The sequence below is a fragment of the Poecilia reticulata genome, linkage group LG4 (genome assembly GCF_000633615.1).
Source record: "Poecilia reticulata strain Guanapo linkage group LG4, Guppy_female_1.0+MT, whole genome shotgun sequence".
Lineage (NCBI taxonomy): Eukaryota > Metazoa > Chordata > Actinopteri > Cyprinodontiformes > Poeciliidae > Poecilia > Poecilia reticulata.
Window position 1 is genome coordinate 2016058 of NC_024334.1, and position 18509 is coordinate 2034566.

At 33.3% G+C, this 18509-nt stretch overlaps 1 protein-coding gene across 5 annotated transcripts in view; it reads left to right on the forward strand.

Moving 5' to 3' along the window:
* Positions 1 to 7992: 7992 nt before the first annotated feature.
* The window catches only part of LOC103463088 (discs large homolog 1-like protein), a 119043-nt gene continuing 108526 nt past the window's right edge, over positions 7993 to 18509 (forward strand). Inside the window, exons 1-4 of one of the 5 annotated variants that reach the window (XM_017304455.1) lie at positions 7993 to 8225; positions 9646 to 9816; positions 14157 to 14904; positions 15379 to 15475. In XM_017304455.1, the coding sequence (XP_017159944.1) occupies positions 8207 to 8225; positions 9646 to 9816; positions 14157 to 14904; positions 15379 to 15475 (1035 nt within the window). In that variant the 5' untranslated portion in view covers positions 7993 to 8206. Of the gene's footprint in view, positions 8226 to 9645; positions 9817 to 14156; positions 14905 to 15378; positions 15476 to 17453; positions 17499 to 18509 lie in introns of those variants that run through there. The other 4 variants (XM_017304454.1, XM_017304456.1, XM_008406246.2 and 1 more) reach the window with 4 other exon arrangements.

The window sequence follows — 18509 nt, forward strand, 5'->3', positions numbered from 1 at the left end:
CTGTTTTTTATAAAGCTTCTTTCTTAAGCCTCGCCCATCATTCGCGTTTATTTAATTTCTCGTTTTGTTTTTTTGTCTTTATGTTTTTTGCCTCCAGTGTACAGATAACTTTCTGCCTTTTTGTACATATATAAAGATTTGGCTTTCCTGAGCTGCACTCTCAGTTGGGCCCAGACTGAAAGCTCTAAAGGTTTATGATTAGTATAACTGTTAATAAACTATATTCAGATTTTTTTTATTTCCTGCAATTTTACAGGAGCCATTTCTCTGAATGGATTTATTTCTTTTTTTTCCTAAAGTACACCACTGTTTTACCTGTAAAGAAAACCCTTTTCATAGAACATCATTGCTGATAGTTTTTAGGTTTGAGAAGTTTCGCTTGCACAGCTGTGTGGAAAAGAGCTAAAGCAATATTTCTGCAGCTATTTGCAGCTGAGCCAACCTTGTCCTCTAGTGCCATCTACTGTACAAGTCATGCTAATGTTTACACCCACACTGCCATTCACTTGAACTAATAGGGAAACACAAAAAGAGCCCTGTGCCCCCGCACTCCCACACTGCATTTGCACGCCCTGTGCACTGCTGCATTATGGCGCCCAATTTGTATCAGAGAAAACAAATTCCTACTCCTTGATTTATCACCAGTGATAACAACCGTGCCATTGTTTGAAAGCCCAGCCTTCTTCCATGTCCAGATTCTTCTTTTTTCAGATGTTTGACCTGTACAATAGCCGGGCTTTTTTCCATTTAAATCAGACTTGAAAGACCAGACATTTGAATACGCTGATGTTTTTCCATAGAACTGTTTGGCTTTAAAAAGTCAGTTTTGCTTTGTCGTGGCTTGGATGAGATTTGAACTGAAATCTGGTGTCATGGATTAACAGTGTTGTACTAATGGGACAAAAATTGGCACCGATTGATGATCAGATCTATGTGGAAGAGGATTATTGCCATTTAAAGAAAAGAATCTTAACGTCAAAATTCTGACTTTAATATCAGAATTCTGAAATTAAACTCAGAATTTGAACTTTTTTTCTCGGAATTTCGACTTTTTTTCTCAGAATTCAGATTTTTTTTTCTCCTTCAAAATTCCAACTTTTTCTCAGAAGTCTGACTTTTTTCTCTATCATTATTGATTTGAAACTCAGATTTTTGTCTTTTTTTACTTGGAATTTTGACTTCTTTTCTCGGAATTCTGATTTTTTTTTCCCTCTTCAAATTCCGATTTTTTTTTTCCTCAGAATCCTGATTTTTTTTTCCTCTCAGAATTCCAATCTTTTTCTCAGATGTCTGACTTTTTTTCCTCTCAGAATTATGACTTTTTCTCTCTCATTACTGATTTCAAACTCAGTTTTTTATCTTTTTGGGAATTTTGACTTTTTTTCTCAGAAGTCAGACTTTTTTTCTGTCATTACTGATTTAAAACTTAGTTTTTTGTCCTTCTCAGAATTCAGATTTTTTTTTTCAAAGTTCAGATTTTAAACTCAACTTAATCTTTTGAGATCAAAAGTTAGAATTGGGGCTAAAAGTCAAAAATCCAGAAAGAAAAAGTCCAAACAAAAAGTTGCAATTCTATTTCTTTTTTCCTGCAGCCCTAATCCTCTTCCATAGATTTAAGTCTCAAAGTGTTTGTTGTTTCAGTGCCTTGAAAAAAGTATTCATACCCTTTCAACTTTTCCACATTTTATGTTATAACCACAGTCTTCATTGTATTTTAAAAGGCTTTGGTACAATGAATCATGTTGTTTTCAACATAGTAAAAACTCACTTTTCACTCAATGAAAACTTTAAAAAAATTTTAGATATATCTATCAATTTAGACATCTATAAACCGATTTTTCTCTTTTTTTAGTTCTTTTCAAAATAGCCTACACTCAGTCAAACAGGATGTTGGAGGAACCTCTTAATTACGTCTTTCCACAGATTATTCGCTCCAGATTTTGACTAGGCCAGATCTAAAAACTCCATTATTTCATAATTAGTCACTACTTTATGAATAACGAAAAAGCTGTGGTTGTAATGGCAACATGTGGACAAGTATAAAGTAGTGTGGATACTTGCAATGCACAGTAAACTTCAACTTTCCCTCGAATATTTGTAGCCTGAAGTGGGAAAATTAAGTTTAAAGGAAGAAAAAAACGACAACTCATAATTCTCTGTTTTTGGCCAAAGATTGATATACTGAGTTGAATTGATATGACAAAAGTAACAACCTTAAAAAATAAAAAGTTTTATTTTATGTTTACATTTTGTCATATGATAGCATCTTTCACTTTGCTGTGCCCATTATGTGTCAGTCACACTTTCATACGGACACAACACGGCACAGTTTAAATATTGTGGTTGAGAGATTGAACCCTATTTAGAGTTTGAAATATCAGAAGTTATTATGATGTGAACAGAGACAAATGTTTGATAATATAATTATTTTTTACTCTATGTTTCAGGTAATTCTTTCTAAATATATTGATATACCTTAGCTTTGCTCAAAACTTGTGATATTTTGTAAAGACACTTGTATCAAAGATATGGATAGAAGTACGCACAGTGTGACTTAAAGACCTACACAAGTACTATCCAAAACTTGTACAAAAATGTATTTCTACTGTAATTGTGAATTTGTGTTATACAAATGCATATTATTATATATATGTATATGAATATAAAAAACACCCATTTTATATGTGTTTAGATGATATAAGAGATGAACAAATGAGGACGGTTTCACTGTATATAAACTGTGAATGAAATATAATTTAAAATTACTCATATTGATTGTGAATGTACTCATGCTTTCTGCAGTACTTAACACGTACCCAACTTGAATGCTGCTTCTTCTTCTGTAGTGTGACAAAAATGTACTTTGACCTCCAAGGAGAGAAACCCTGTCGAGTTATGAGTTGGACAAATTTTAGTGATGATCTTACAGAACTATTTATTTCTTTATTTATTTGCACATGCAAGTTGAAAATCCTTCCAGTTTTAAGTTTGAGTATCAATGCGAAGAAATGCAATTGCTGAAGTATATATATAATATATATCATGTGTTTAGAATGCATTTTGCAGACACTACCTGTACATACTATTTAAGATACAGTTTTTACAACAACAAAAAAAATATATGTATAAAATAGAAAAAATGCTGTGCAGCGATTATGCTGGAGCCATTTTGGGCTTCGGGGCGTACCATTTTTTCAATATATAAGAAGTGTTTTGAATAATGTACTAAAGTCTCTATTGTACAAATAATAAAAATGTCAATATTGGTAATGTTTGGTTTTTCTGGTGTTTTACATTGTTTTTATTCTTTCTTCGAATTGTATTTCTTTTCAGAATGGAGGAGAATGGAGAGATGAAGAAAATGTTGAATAGTAAACATGAAAAAAAGTGGAGATGGAGAAAACATTAATAGAAGATGGGAATATGAATGTAGGACTACATGACTGACATAAGTAAAAAAGAATTTTGTAATTATATTTTTAACATTAGTAACATATTGATTCATAAATGAATCAAAAATGTATGCATATTAAATATATTTAAATATTTTATATTTAAAATACTCATATATTTATGAATATATTACATATATTTAATTTATATAATTTTATATTAAATGTAATAGAAAATTATATTTACATTTATAATGTAATTTATAATATAAATTGTGGATGGATGGATGGATGGATGGATGGATGGAAACTATTCATCCTCACAGCACCAATACATCAAATCCTTAAACAATTTTTACGTAAATGTCATTTTTATATTATACATATATAAATACAATTCTTATATAAAAAATATAAAATGTGTTTTATAGAATATTTTTATATAAAAGTATGATTTACTTCATTATTTTAAAAAATTATAGATTGCTATCATGTAAATTTTTATAAGAATTTGTAATAAAAATTTATTACTCAACCTCATTGATCACAACTCATGATGCATAAAAAGTCTTTATATAATTTAAATAATTGTAAGTTATTTAAAATAATTTATGACAAATTATTTCATATAATAAAATATATTTTAAGCACCTCCCCACCCCACTAATGGACAAGGGTGTACAGAAAATGGATGGAAAATATATTTTATATTTTGTTGACATAATATTTGATAAAATAAATAAACAGGGCTTTTTTAAAAGCTCTAGCATTTGTTATATTTGTCATATTGCATGGCAGAAAAGTAAAACAGCATTTTAAAGAATGTCTTGGATTAAAATTTTACTAAGTAAAATTTGATTAAATACAACATTTGGTGGCTTAGATGCTAAAATATTTCTAAAAAACAGCATAAAAGTTCAATTTCAACTTTGTTTTACCCAAGCTAATGCTTTGAGAATGCTGATAATATAAAATTAGATATAAAATAAGAGATTAATGTAGATCACAGTTGTTTTTCTGTGGGTTTTACCTGAGCAGATGCTGCTTTGTCTCCCAGTTCATTAGTTTAACAGCCTGGAAATGTTTTCATCCTTCCTGATCCGCCCTCTCAGCTTTGTTTGACATTTATCTGAGTTGAGAGGGACAGTTCATCCCTCGTGCTCCAGAAACCAACCCTGAGGGGACAAAACCAAAATATCCATATCTTTTACACATACATAAACTCATAGTTTAGAAATCTAACGTAAAAAAAAATGTTTCACTTTAAACATGATGAAAATGAGAAACAAAATCTTGCGAAGTTTTTTGGTCTAATGCAAATATCTTAATACACTAGAATAAAACTTACATGTAACTTTTCAGCAAGACATATGAGCTTATTTTAAATCAGCAATTCTTGAATTTTGATTTAAGAGTTCAAGTTCCACAAGCAGACTATTTAACTTATTGAAAACATTTCAAAACTTGATTTTTTTGTTTTACATTCTTTGGAAGCGTGGAGAACAGTTAAACATTCTCACACTGCAAAAACCCAGGTTAAAACTTTTAGATTTTACTTATTTTAGTTTCATTTTTAGGTTTCATACAGCCAATCCTTCATTTTCTGACTTCTGCCTTGTTCTAAGTAGATCATTGAATATTACACTGCAAAAACACAAAATTTTACCAAGTATTTTTGGTCTAGTTTCTAGTGCAAATATCTCAATACACTTGAAGTGATTTACAGTAACTTCTCAGTAAGATATAGGAGCTTAATTTAAGTCAGTAATTCTTGAATTTTGATGAAAAGTAATTGTTTCATTGGTTGATTATTTCACATACAACATGAAAAAATGTCTTATTATAAATGAAATAATCTACTTCTTTCCCAATTTTAAGAAATCATTTACTTAAACCAAGCTCCAATATCTTGCTGAAATTTACTTGCAAGTTAGTTGCATCTTCTTTGAAGTGAACTAAGATATTTCCACTAGAAATTAAACCAAAAATACTTGGTACGACTTTGTGTTTTTGCAGTGCATTATTCTATTGACAGACTTTCTTTGCTCTTTCCTTCACATCTAATTTAACTTAATTATATATTTTCTGACTTGTACCATTCCCTGCTGCTGCTCTCTCAGCATCAGTAGCCTTTGTACTAGACTGACAATAAACAATAGAGTTTAGCATTACACAGACACACACAATTGTGTTTTCATGACTTGTGGGGACTTTACGTTGACTTCAATTCATTTTCGAAAGTCTAACCCTTAACACACCCTGAACCACCACATACCTAACCTGAACCCTAATCCTAAACCTAACCATCACAAACCTAACCCCTCACCAAAAAACAAGAGAAAATGTCCCCACAAGAAGCTGTGGTCCCCACAATTCCACATTGTACACAGGTCCCCACGAGGACATAAAAACCTGGTTCACACACACACGTCCTTTTGTTCCCTTCCTCTTTAGTCTGTATTTTACACACTGGCTTTAAACAAAAATGGTACTTCTGTATTCTGAGAGCCCAACCCACTTACATAATGATGCATGTATTTCTACCCACACTGATGCCGGAATGAGTGTGTGAATGTGAGTGTGAGAGAATGTGTTTTGTTCACCAACCACAGCAGTCAATAATAAGCTCTTGTGACTGGATCAATAACAACACCAGAGACTCTGACCTGCATTCAGATGATGATAAACAGCCAAATCTATCCAACATGCAGATTTTTTTTTTATTGTCTTTAATTTTCAGTTTCTTTGAAAACATAAGAGTTACATTTGTAAGTTTGGTTACAGCTGAACGAGATTAAAATATCTTAGTTAGCATGCTACATTTGAAATTCGGAGAAAAATTTGTCGATTTGGAGAACTCTACTTGGTAATCAAAGCTGAATCAATAATAGTTTGTGCTTGGCTTCGGTCATTCTGAAAATGCATGTGATATATTTCATGTATGGCAGCAAAGCATCACTTGTACTGATTTTAACCTTTTTTGACAAAGACAGAACAATATTAATGCAGCAATAAATAAATTATTAGATATTAAGGCAAAAATGTGTCATGATTCTGGTCCGTCTGCCTGCTTTGTTTTCCTCCTTAGCTTTCATCTCTCCAATCATGCTCGTCTGGTTCAATAGCTACATTTACTTGAGTAACTTTTTTGAAAAATTTACTTTTAGGAGTATTTTTACTGTGCTGTACTTTTTGCTTTTGCTTGAGTAATTTTATCTCAAAGTGTTGTTACTCTTACTTGAGTAAAATTTCTGGATTTTCTACTCTAAATGAAAAACAAACATGTTTTAGCCAAAAATGCATCACAGACACACTGCAGTTTGTGTTAAAGTTCCATAAGTTTTTTTATTGAAATAAACTGATTTGGAAAAATTTTCCTTTGTCTGATTGTGTTTTTGTTACTTTTATGAATTGTCATGTTAGTCGATAACATGCCAACATTTCCACTTTATGTTTTGGTCTCCCTGATTATGTAATTTTTAAATATTAAATTATTGATCATTTGATCAGTTACTTAAATACTGATAAAAGTATTTTTAGTAAAAATACTTTACTAAAAATAAAGTATGCTTTATTTTTACTAAATAAAGTATGTTATTTAGTAAAATACTAAATATTTTACTAAATAAAATATTTAGTATTTTATTTACTAAATATAATACTATATTATATATAGTATTATATATAATATAGTATATATAATACTATATTATAGTACTATATATACTAATACTAAAAAATACTTTTTAGTATCTTTACTAAAAAGTATTTTTAGTAAAAATACTTGTACCAAAAAGTATTTGGTAAAAGTAATTTTTACCAAATACTTTTTACTCTTACTTGAGTAAAGTGTTTGGGTACTCTGCCAACCTCTCCTTAAAATCTTGCTGAAATGTTCCTTAAAAGTTAATTTTGTTTTATTTCAAGTGTACTAAAATATCTCCACTAGAAACTAGAACAAAATACTTGGTAAGATTTTGTGTTTTTGCTGTATTTATACTGCCTTAGATGTGAAATGAATTGTAAATTTGTGTGTATGCGTGTGTGTTGACTTTGCAGCAACAAGCCGTGGCTAGAGGTTAGCTTTACAAACCACACATTTTTCAGACCCGCACGGGAACGAACAAGCCCAGGCCACTGCTTGGATTACACCTGTAACATTTCTCTACCACCCACTCGTTTTAAACAACTTAAAAACAAACAAATATAAATCCACACAAACCAAACACAATAAGGGCAAGAGGCAGCTTTCTGAGTCTATATCTAATACAGATGAGAGATCTGTCAGGGGAAAAAACTAAATCTTTTACTCTGCTGTGAGTGGATTAGGTGTGGATTCAGCGCACACCCTGAAATAGATGGGGCGTTTATCCACTGCGCACAATATAGCTGTTTAACATCACAATACCAGCAGGACACACAAGCTCCTTATAAAGAGCCTCTTTACTGACTGTGTGTGTGAGTGTGTGTGTTGGCCAAACCGGTTGGACCACGTCAAGACACCTGAATGAAGAAATGGAGAACTAGTTTGACCGGGATTTACTTTAAAGCGAAAGAAAAAATAAATAATAAAAGTCAGGCGTTACCGGCGGACTACTAAGTTCAGGTGTTTTATCGTTTATGTCAGCGAAAAGCAGCGTCTTTGTTTGTTTGTTTGTTTTGAACAAGTTTCCTTTAGCTTTAAGCGACCAATTGTTGCGGAGACATTTCGGTGTCCCAGTTTGGAGGAAGGCTGCGGCAGGACAGACGCACACATCTGTAATAACACGCACACACTCCCACACAGCAACACAAGCTGCGCTGCGCCTGTCACCATGCCTGTGCGACAGAAAGGTAACTCAACTCTTTTTTATTAAATATCCTCCCGTTTTATTGTTAACTTGCAGCTCGTTGAGAAACTTAATACCGAGCTTTTCCTTATTCCAAACTGTTGGAAATAAATCGCCTTTAGCGCTCGGAAAATGTCGCGTTGATCGGATCCTGTTTCGCCGGTGCACGAACTTTTCTGAAACACCCGCAGTTTATGGTTTAATTGTTCACTGCTCTGATATGTGAAGTAAATAGAAGCTATTTGACCTTAGCAGTTCACACTAACGATTCCAATGCACATATATGAGTAATAAGGGTTTAGCCGACAAAAAATGTTGTGGTCGTGTCATGTCCCACTGTATCATGTTGAGGAGCGCTGTAATCGAGAGTAAATGGCACCAACAAAGAAGACGAAGAAATCCTACATGGTAGGCTGGTTTTTCGGAGTCATGTATCCAGGCATATTAATGGAAAGTTGAGTGGAAGAAAAAAATAGGGCAGAGAAAATCTCACAAGCACCTAGCATGACTGGATTGTTTTGGTGTTTTCAAATCAAAGTAAATTTAGAGATTCGTAATCCACGTTGCTCAATGTTTGATGATTGGGGGAGTCCACTGTGTTTTACAAAGTCCCAAAAAATGGAAATGAAACTTTAGATATAGATTTAAGAATATTCTAATTTCATTTTCCAGCAGGACTTCGCGACTAACAATTGTACCAAAAGTTTCAATTCCTGGACTAACTGATCAACAATTCAATTAAGTTTTGGTAAAAGGAAGATGAAAAAAAATCTTTACTAAGTATAATAATTTTACAATTTTCTGAGAAACTGAAGGTTTGGGTTCTAATACCAAAGTTATCAGAAGTAAAATATTCGACATATATTTCTGTTTGTGTAATGAATCTATGCATTCGTTTTACGTTTTGATTATAACTAATTGCATAAAATTTTCAATGTTATTTTAAATTACTGTGATGTGTTTGCATTTTAAGTCCAATTAAATTAACCCAGGATACTAAAATGAAGTTTATTTCTAAAGTTCAAAGGTCACACACATTTACAGGTTTGTTTTTCCAGCTGGACCAGTTGCTTGCAGGAACTGCTCCATATTGACATTTGTCTTCAGGCAACAGAAAGATTTGGAAACACCTGAATAAGAACATTACTGAGGCTGTTCTTGTAAAGCTACTTTTAAAAACAAGGATAGTTTACATAAGTTTGAAACCAATTTGTGACATAAATTAAACCTGTTTTATTTTATTTTCAGTGTATAATCATATTATTTCAACCAGGTTTAATCCAATCCAGCTCTTAAACCACAATAATCTACAATTTTATGAAGGCTTTTAACGCAAAATGCATAATCTCCTTACTTTACTTTGGATTTGGTCTTATTTTGTAATGTTGATGTTATTTGTGACATATTTTATGTATTCTCATAAGATGCCCAGCGGGCCCTGGAGCTGCTCCAGCAGTACCGGGTCAAACTGAACCAGAGACAGCAGAACCAGAGTCAGAGCAAACAGGGTTCTGCAGAGGAGGACCGTCAGCTGACGCAGTCTTTGGACCGAGTCATCAACGTCTTCCAAAGTCAACTCTTCAGTGCTCTTCTTGGTAAGAACATTTTGCACAACAAATAGGAACCAGCATCATTTTTTCCTTTTTTAAATAAAAAAAAAGGAGTTTTAGGCTATGAAATGACTAGAAAAGACTGACAAATTGTGAAAAAATGCATAAATAAATGGGGAAAAATATGAACAATGGCGCATTCAGGTCATTATGGAAAGAAATAAATCTGTGGAAAAAAAACCCAGAAATTTTTTAATTAATTAAACTCAGAAGTCTTTGAGTTTGAAAAGTTGAAAAATTGCTAGGAAAAAACAACTCAGAAATGTTCAGATCGATGTCAAAAATCTTCTTCCTAAAAAAATTAGTAAATTTCCATAAAAAAATTCTGAAATTTTGAGATTATCAGAAGTTTTCTAGAAAAAACTAGAAAACTTCTCAGTTTGAAAAGTTGAGAAATGTTTGCCAGAAATTTAATTTACTTATTTTATTATCTGTCTAACATCTCCGTCATAAATATGTGTATCTTAATGATATATTGTTTTATCTATCCTTTAATATTTTTACTCTCATTAAAAAAATAACACCAGTTAGCATTAAATTCCAGTTATTTTCTGTACATTAGTTCTAACTTTTAGCAAACTGCATCTGTTTTTCATAGCATGAAATATTTGGTAGTGTAAACAAGAATATCTCCATTTAAAGTGAAAACCAGTCAGCCAGAGGATCAGATTCGCCTACTGAAGGTATCTGACTTTACATCACCTAAACTACCAAATATCTCTTTTTTTACATGTTTCTGAACTTGTTTGCATAATTTGTTTACATGCCGCTCACCTTTCACTCATTTTCCTCTCTGGTGATAAAGTTGCATCATGATGATGGAAAATGTTTTGTAGTTTAATTCTCTAATTCCTTTAATGAACACTTGATGATTTATAGCAAATGATTCATCTGCAGCTAAAAAAATACTTCTAACATGTGAAAAGCTTGATTTAGCATTAATACAGTGCTTAATACAGCATTAATCTGTTGGCTATTTATTTCAAATTCAAACATATTTTATTAATCCCAGAGGAAAATTAAATATGGTTAGATTCTTCAAAGGATCTGCCAACAGCCAGATCTTAATCTAAACATTTTACAGATTTTTATATTTAAATTAAAACATTTTATTTTACAGATTTTGGTCTAATTTCCAAAGCTTATTTTAAAAATTCCTACTTCAATTTTCCACAAACCACAAGTGTGTCTTTGTTGTTGATGATGATGAATTTTATTTCAGACAGACATTTCACCAAGAGGGAACAAAACATAATAAAAAGTAGAACTTTAATAGTTTTTAAGTGTAAATACAATGCCGTATTATCAAATGTACATGTTTACTCAAACATGCAAATACATCACTTGTTTGGTGATTATGAGTCTGAGAAGAAGTAAGACGTTCTTTTAAATGTTTTTGCGGCATCACAGTTTCCTTTCTCCTCTTTATCTCTTACTAGGCTGTAAAAGTTACCAAACCTTTTGGAGTTTGCTTTGCTGATATGAGCGATGATTTATTACTTAATTGCCTTTGCATGCATACAGGGAGGGGAAGTAAAACCTACATCTTGTGCTACATTCACAAAGTGGCCGTACTGCAAGTGTTACCAAGTGTTTTTGGTCTAGTTTGTAGTAAATATCTAATTACACTTGAAATGAGACAAAATTAACTTAAATGCAACTTTTTAGCAAGATTCAGGAGCTTATTTTATTGAATTGGCAGATTATTCCACTAATAAGGCAAAACTGTTTTGTCATAAGTTATATAATTTACTTATTTCCCATTTTTGAGTAATTATTTACTCAAAACAAGCTCTTATATCTTACTGAAAAGTTATTTGTAAGTTAGTTTTGTCTTATTTCAAGTGTAATAAGATATTTACACTAGAAACTTGACCAAAAATACTTGGTAAGATTTTGTGTTTTTGCAGTGTAGTGGTTTTAATAAGATAAGTGGAAGCTGTTTTAACTTTTCCTTTGAAGGTATGAAAACATGAACACTTTTTGTTGCAGTATTCCATCTGTACACTTGAGGGCCTCAGTGCACCAGGTATCTGTTTGGCTAGCAGTGTTTACATCGAGATGTTTAGAGATTTTTATTTTAATCATATCTAAGTGGCTATTTTCTGAAGGACATTTTTGTTTGCAGTTCATTTTATTTGCTGTTTTATTTTTTATATTTAAAATGTCTTCCAGTTACAGTGTTAAATGTTCATTAGAATTTAAAGTTTATTGATCTTTGGGAATGTGTTCTTTCATAACATTATGTTACTTGAAAATGGTCTCAAAACAACAACATTATCATTTATCGCAATAACTTCTGGGACAATTTATCGTACAGAAAAGTTTGTTATTGTGACAGGCTTATTTGCACATACCTGGTTCTCTGTTTTGTATATTATTATGTTGCAGCAATTGCTTACAACAAAAGAAAACATTATTTATTTGCGTCCCTACAAATATTTAGAAGCATCTACAACTATAAATAGTTGTAAAACACTTTTATCATAATGTCTAGATATGCTATTTACCTTTTGATTAAATTAGTTTTGCTGCCTTTCATGCTTTACAGAGGTGGGCAGAGTACCCACAAATTGTACTCAAGTAAGTTAAACTCCTTCAACATATTTTTACTTAAGTAAAAGTAAAAAGTAGCTAAGACATTACTCAAATAAAACAAAAAGAAAATGTATTTGGTAAAAAAAATTCTACTCAAGTGCTGAGTAACTGATCAAATTATCAATCATTTCATATTTTAAAATTACATAATCAGATGGTCCAAAATATAAAATTAAGTTGAATGTTTGGTATTTTAAGGGCAAAAATGTCATTAATTCATATAAGCAACAAAAAACAACAAAATCAGGCAAAATAATTTTTTTCCAAATCAGTTTCTTTCAATAAAAAAACTTATGAAACTTTAACAGAAACTACAGGTGTTTGTCTGGTGAGTTTTTGGTTAAAATATGTTTGTTTTTCACTCAGTAGGTATAAAATCCAGAAATTTTACTCAAGTAAGAGTAGAAATACTTCATAATTAAATTACTCAAGTAAAAGTATTTTGTACAGCACAGTAAAAGTACGTAAAAAAGAAAAAGTTATTCAAGTAAATGTAATTAGCTACTACCAGCTAAGAGAGATCAGCAGCTGTCACCTTGACTAAATCTGACGGAGAACAGCGTGATTGCAAAGAGGCTTGTAAGAAGGAGCAGCAAAGGTGAGGAAGCTAAAGCAGCTTGACCATAAAGCTCAGTATGACATTTGCTAATTGAAAGGTGAGTGATTAGCAGATGTGATCTGGCTTTGAGTTTGTTCATTCTCTAAGGAGGAAAGGACTCTGTACTTTCTTTTGCAGCCAGTTTGAAATAAAACAATGGTGTTTCCCTCGGTGTTTTATAACCCTGGTGAGCATCATGTAAGTTTGAACAAATATGTAAAAAAAATAATAAAAATGTGCAAAAGTCTTCCAATAACATAATTAGTGATATTTTCAAATTTCCTGTCAACTTTAAACATAACTCAAAAACCTGTTTGACTGCTGCAAAACAGTCGAAACGCTGAGGAAATAAAGTTGGAGGTTTACATCAGTCCAGCAGCTTCTTCCCCTATACACTGAATAAAATACAATAAATAAAGCGACAACTCTCAGTGAAGAGTTAGCAACAGTTAGCAGCAGTTAATATTTGTAAAAATAAACATAGCTAAAAAGTGCAACATTAATTATAACAGTTAAAAACTTATACAAAACATGGCAAAATTACTCTTGAAACTCTGTAAATGATTAAATTTGTCTAAATAAAATATGTGTTAAAATATAACACTTGTAAAGAAAACACAGAGCAGTTACCGACGGCAACAGAACAAAGGGGGAGGAGCTGTCAGTCACTGGTTGCTACGGTAACCACCAACTGTCAAGAGCAGCAGAATGAACTTCGATACATTTTTAGCAAACGACTGGAGAAACAACTTCATGATTAAGTAAAATCAATTCAAAGAATAAATAAACAAATTTGGACAAACTTGACATCTATAATATTGTTAAAATAAAACTCTGGTACACATTGACCAATGTATTTGATGTGTATAATTTTGGCACTCATCAGAATATAATGTTGACTGTATGGTGTTTTCTTTATAACTTTGTAGTTTTCTGTTTTTATTATGTAAAACACTTGAAGCGCCCTGCTGCTGCAGTGCGCTATACAAATAAACCCTCTACTACTGAGCTTAGGAAGTTTTCTCGGGTAAACCTCTGGTGTTAATTATTATAAGTATTACTGCTCCTTATGAACTGTTTAATTTCATTAATTCTTTAGTCATTGTTCAAAGCTCTGATGTCTCCACAGATATACAGGAGTACTACGAGGTGACAGTCCTGCAGGACACTCAGTGTACTGAGAAACTTCCAGCTCCAGCAGAACAATCACCAGCAAGTCCTTCGAGTCCCCCTGCCTCTGGAGAACCATCCAAACCCAGCAAGACCAAGCCTATCAAATCCACCTCCCTACCTAACCAAGATGGAGAGCCTACAAAAACATCGTCTTCTCCTAAAAGACAGCCCAGCTTACCACAGTCTCACTCCGCCAAAGTAAAGTACCGTGCTCCTCCTCCACCAGTCCAACCAGGAAGCTCCAAGTCTGCAGAGGTGGTTATTTCCAAACCCTCTTCACCCAGTGTTACTGTCAGCAGCGTGGAAACTCCCAATGTTCCCACTAAACCATCTCAAAATGGAACCAAATCGCATGCGACCGACGCAAAGTCACAGAGTACAACAACCCCAAAAAACCCAGCTGCCTCTAAAGACCTGAACCTGGTGACTGTCTCCGCGCTCGTCTCCAGCACCATCCAGGGTCTTGTGTCACCAACCACCCCAGATAAAGCTACTCCTACTAGCATCACTCCAACCACCAGTCCTGGTCTAAATACAGGCTCGGGAGCTGGTGTTTCTGCAGCTGCTTCCATCAATAAAGATCCAGGAACAAGCGTCGCCAATGCAAGTAAAAGTCCAACGAGCCCCAGCCATGGAAAATTCACATTCGAGAGCAAAAGTCCAACGAGTCCTTCAGCAAAACAAAGCAAAGGATTTCCTCTTAGGTATGCTAGCGCTCTTATTTCCCTGCTGTTTGAGCAGTGGTAGTAATGCATTTGTTGACAGTTTTGTTATTGAGTAGGACACATTTAACAATAAGAAACAGTTGTCCAAGATGTAATATTAAACGATTATTTTAGTGATCGAGTAATCAATCAGTTGTCCTGTCGATTAATTGACAGTAATCAAATGGAAAACTGTCCTGTTCTGTAGTAACCACTTAAGAGTAAGATGAGGACGAGTGTGGCGCACCGCATTTTGACGTAAACTTTTTGTGTGTGTGTGGCTTCAAAAAACACTAAAGCAAAGGACATAACTTCAGTGTGTTTAATAAAAGCTTGATACAGATACTTAATTTTTTTTATTTATAACAAAAAGCTGTTTTTAATTTCAGTTTCTGTTATTTTGTTAGTTTTAATTAACTTTAAAAACCTTGGTGAGTTCATGCGCTGACATTTCTTTCTTCTTTCTGTTCCCAGTCCAACCAGCCCTGGGCAGGGAAAGGCTACCAGCGATAGCCCCGGCTACGGACCAACCTGCTCCAAGTCGCCTGCAGCCCCACTGGCCTCAAACAAGGTAAGACATTTCTTTATTCTGTGTCTGTGCTGAAGGAAACGTGGAGAAAGTAACTCACTGGTGATGAGCGACTTTAGAGTTTGGTTATGATTTGGTTCCAAAAACGAAACATTCGCCTCTTTTTTTCAGATTTTTCTTTTTCGTTTCATTCCTTTGCAAAGTGCTGGCTGTTTTTAAACAGTTGCATTTTCATGGCTTGCATTACATTATGTGACATGGCAAGTGGTGTCAGTTCACTTTGATACGATAATATGGTTTAGCATTATGCAAAAAAAAGAAAAAAATGTTGGATGATTAATGGAAATAGCATCGCTGGTTTTGACTTGCTGCTGTTTCTGGAGATTTGGCTTGGGATTTATTTGCAGTTCTTATCTAAAGTGTACTTTTTAAGTTATTTTTACAAAATCTGTGAAGAGATATCGGCTCCTGCTGGTCTGAATTGTTGGCATTTCTGTGCTGCTCAGATTCAGTTATAACTGGAAAGAGAAACTTTTGACCAAAATGAAAAATACAGGTGCACTAAATTAGGACATCATTAACAAAATAAAGTTAAAAATGAAACTCAGATATTATATAAACTAAATCAGAGATTAAATGAATGTGTTTCTTTCTGCTACATTTGAGCTCATAACTTAAAGCTACAAAAAAAATAATAATTTCAGACAATTTGGAGAATTACATAAAACAAAAAAAAAAAACTTTTTAGATATTTTATGGCCACATTATCTCCTATACAAGCGTGAAAAATACTTGACTTGACAGTTTTCCAGTAGACACAATGAGAAAAAGACACAAAACATTATTGCTAATTGAGATTCACGTCTATGGAGAATTTTACCAAAACACAACAACTGAAGGAAAAATAAAAGTTGCATAAACAGCAAAAATAACATGAGAATTGGAGATGTGGAAATTTTAGATTAATCTAAAAATGTCTGAGTATTTATTTTTTTACCTTTGGAGCTCAGAAATTTCCAGAAATTATCTCCAAATTTTAAGTGTTTTATTTTTTATCTTTTGAGATTTGTCAATAAAATGATGGGAGGTACTAGACTCAAAAATTGCAGAGCAATAAGTCATGTTCAGTTGAGTTCATGTACTCGACATTTTAGAAAATAAAGAACTGATGATATTTTTGCAGTATCTGTGAAAAAGTTTGTTAATGCTCTTAAAAGTTACAATTAACATTTTAGCTTTCTGAAAAACATCAGAATGAACAGAAATAAATTAAATTAGTGAAATAAACAAAATTATTGACTTCCAATCAAAATTATTATTAATGATGTGTGACTAAAAACATGCTAGGAAATAAAAGTTACATCACTGTGAAGATTTTGGAGCCTCAAGATAATTTCTACCAACAAACTTGAAAGTAGAGCATCTTTGCTATACTGCTGTCACTGTTCACTCTATCTAACCCCCACTTCTACCAGAGACTTGACCTGATAAAGCAGTGGAGAGTGGTGTGTGTGTGTGTGTGTGTGTGTGTGTGTGTGCGTGCGTGCGCGTGTGTGTGTGTAGTATCTGAATTTTTGCATGCGCTCATGTCTGTGTACACATGTCTGTCTGCAAGTGTTTGCCTGTTCATCCATGTGTGTACACCAGTCTCTAGATGCCTCCTGTTTTCTTTCTTTTTTTTTTTTTTATCTGCTGAGTTTGGTTGGCGTGCGTACGCGGATGTATATTTATATACACAGATAAATCTATTTCTGAGCCGTGTGCTCCTCTGCGAGGTCAGAATGTGGAAACCGGCTGCCATTAACCGAAGACGGCAGCTGAGAAACCAGAGAGCGGGTGGAGATGCTACGCTATGGTTACCTTGATTTAGCTGAGCGCTCTGGCGAAAGGACAGGTGGAGAAACGGGGTCAAGAGAAACCGAGGGATAAAAAAACAAAGACAAAGAGACGGCAAAGAGCAACAAATAGCTGTCAGGATGAGGAAGTTGGTCCTGGGAGGTGATTTGGTGAAAGTTAGCCAAGCAGACTGGTGAGGATGGACTGCATCTGCATCCTCACTACGAAGGTGAGACACGAACTTTCAAACCAGGCGATGACTTGAATTTATCCAGTGATTGCAAAACTTACAAGTTTACGTTGTCGTCTTATCTAAGAATATAGTAATAAAACCAAAATTACTTCCTTCCCGGTGTAAGGAAATATTTTTTGTGCAGTCTCTACTCTTTAGAGTAAATATCTTTGTACAGTTGAAATAAAACAAAACTAACTTACAAGTAACTTTTCAGCAAAATGTAGACTTGTTTTAAGTAAATAATTCCTTTATATTGATGAAAAAGTGCTAGTTCCATTGGTAAATTGTTTTACTACTGCACCGTTACCTAGCAACCTCAGCAAAACCCTGCCCGTCACCTAGCAACCGAGTTCTAGTTTCGCTGGCAGTTTATTTCACTTCTTTATTTCACTTGAAACTTGTACTTTTTCATCAATAAAAAGTATATTTACTTAAATAAGCCTCTATATACTGCTGAAAAGTTAATTTAATGTTTGTCTTACTTCAAGTGTAGATCCTAGACCAAAATTATTTGGTAAGATTTTGTGTTTTTATTGTGTCATAGCAACACGAAGGTTTACCTGATGAGTCAAATTAGCCCAATATAACTGGGAACAGACTGTTTACTTGTTGCTCTAATTCAGCAGAGTCAAACTCATTTTCATTTTGGGCCATATCAAAAATCTGAATGTTCTTAAAGGGCCGGTTGTGCCAGAGTATATTGATAAAACCAATTTAACTGTTAAAATATCACTAAATAGCTGCTCCTCCAGGATTTTGTGGTTGTTTTGCAGATTTTGTGGTGCCCATTTAGAAATGTTTGCAAGGAATTTTTACAATATTTGCGCAGATGTGTGATGTTAAATGTGACTTTATTACTCGCCGGATCATTTACGGATTATAACTTGACATCAAGTAGGCTGAGGCCGGAGTCACTTAAACACTCAATGTTTTTGACCAATTTTGAGAAAATTTGCAGTAAAAAAAAATTTGGAGATTTGTTGATTTTGTGTAAATTTTGCAGAT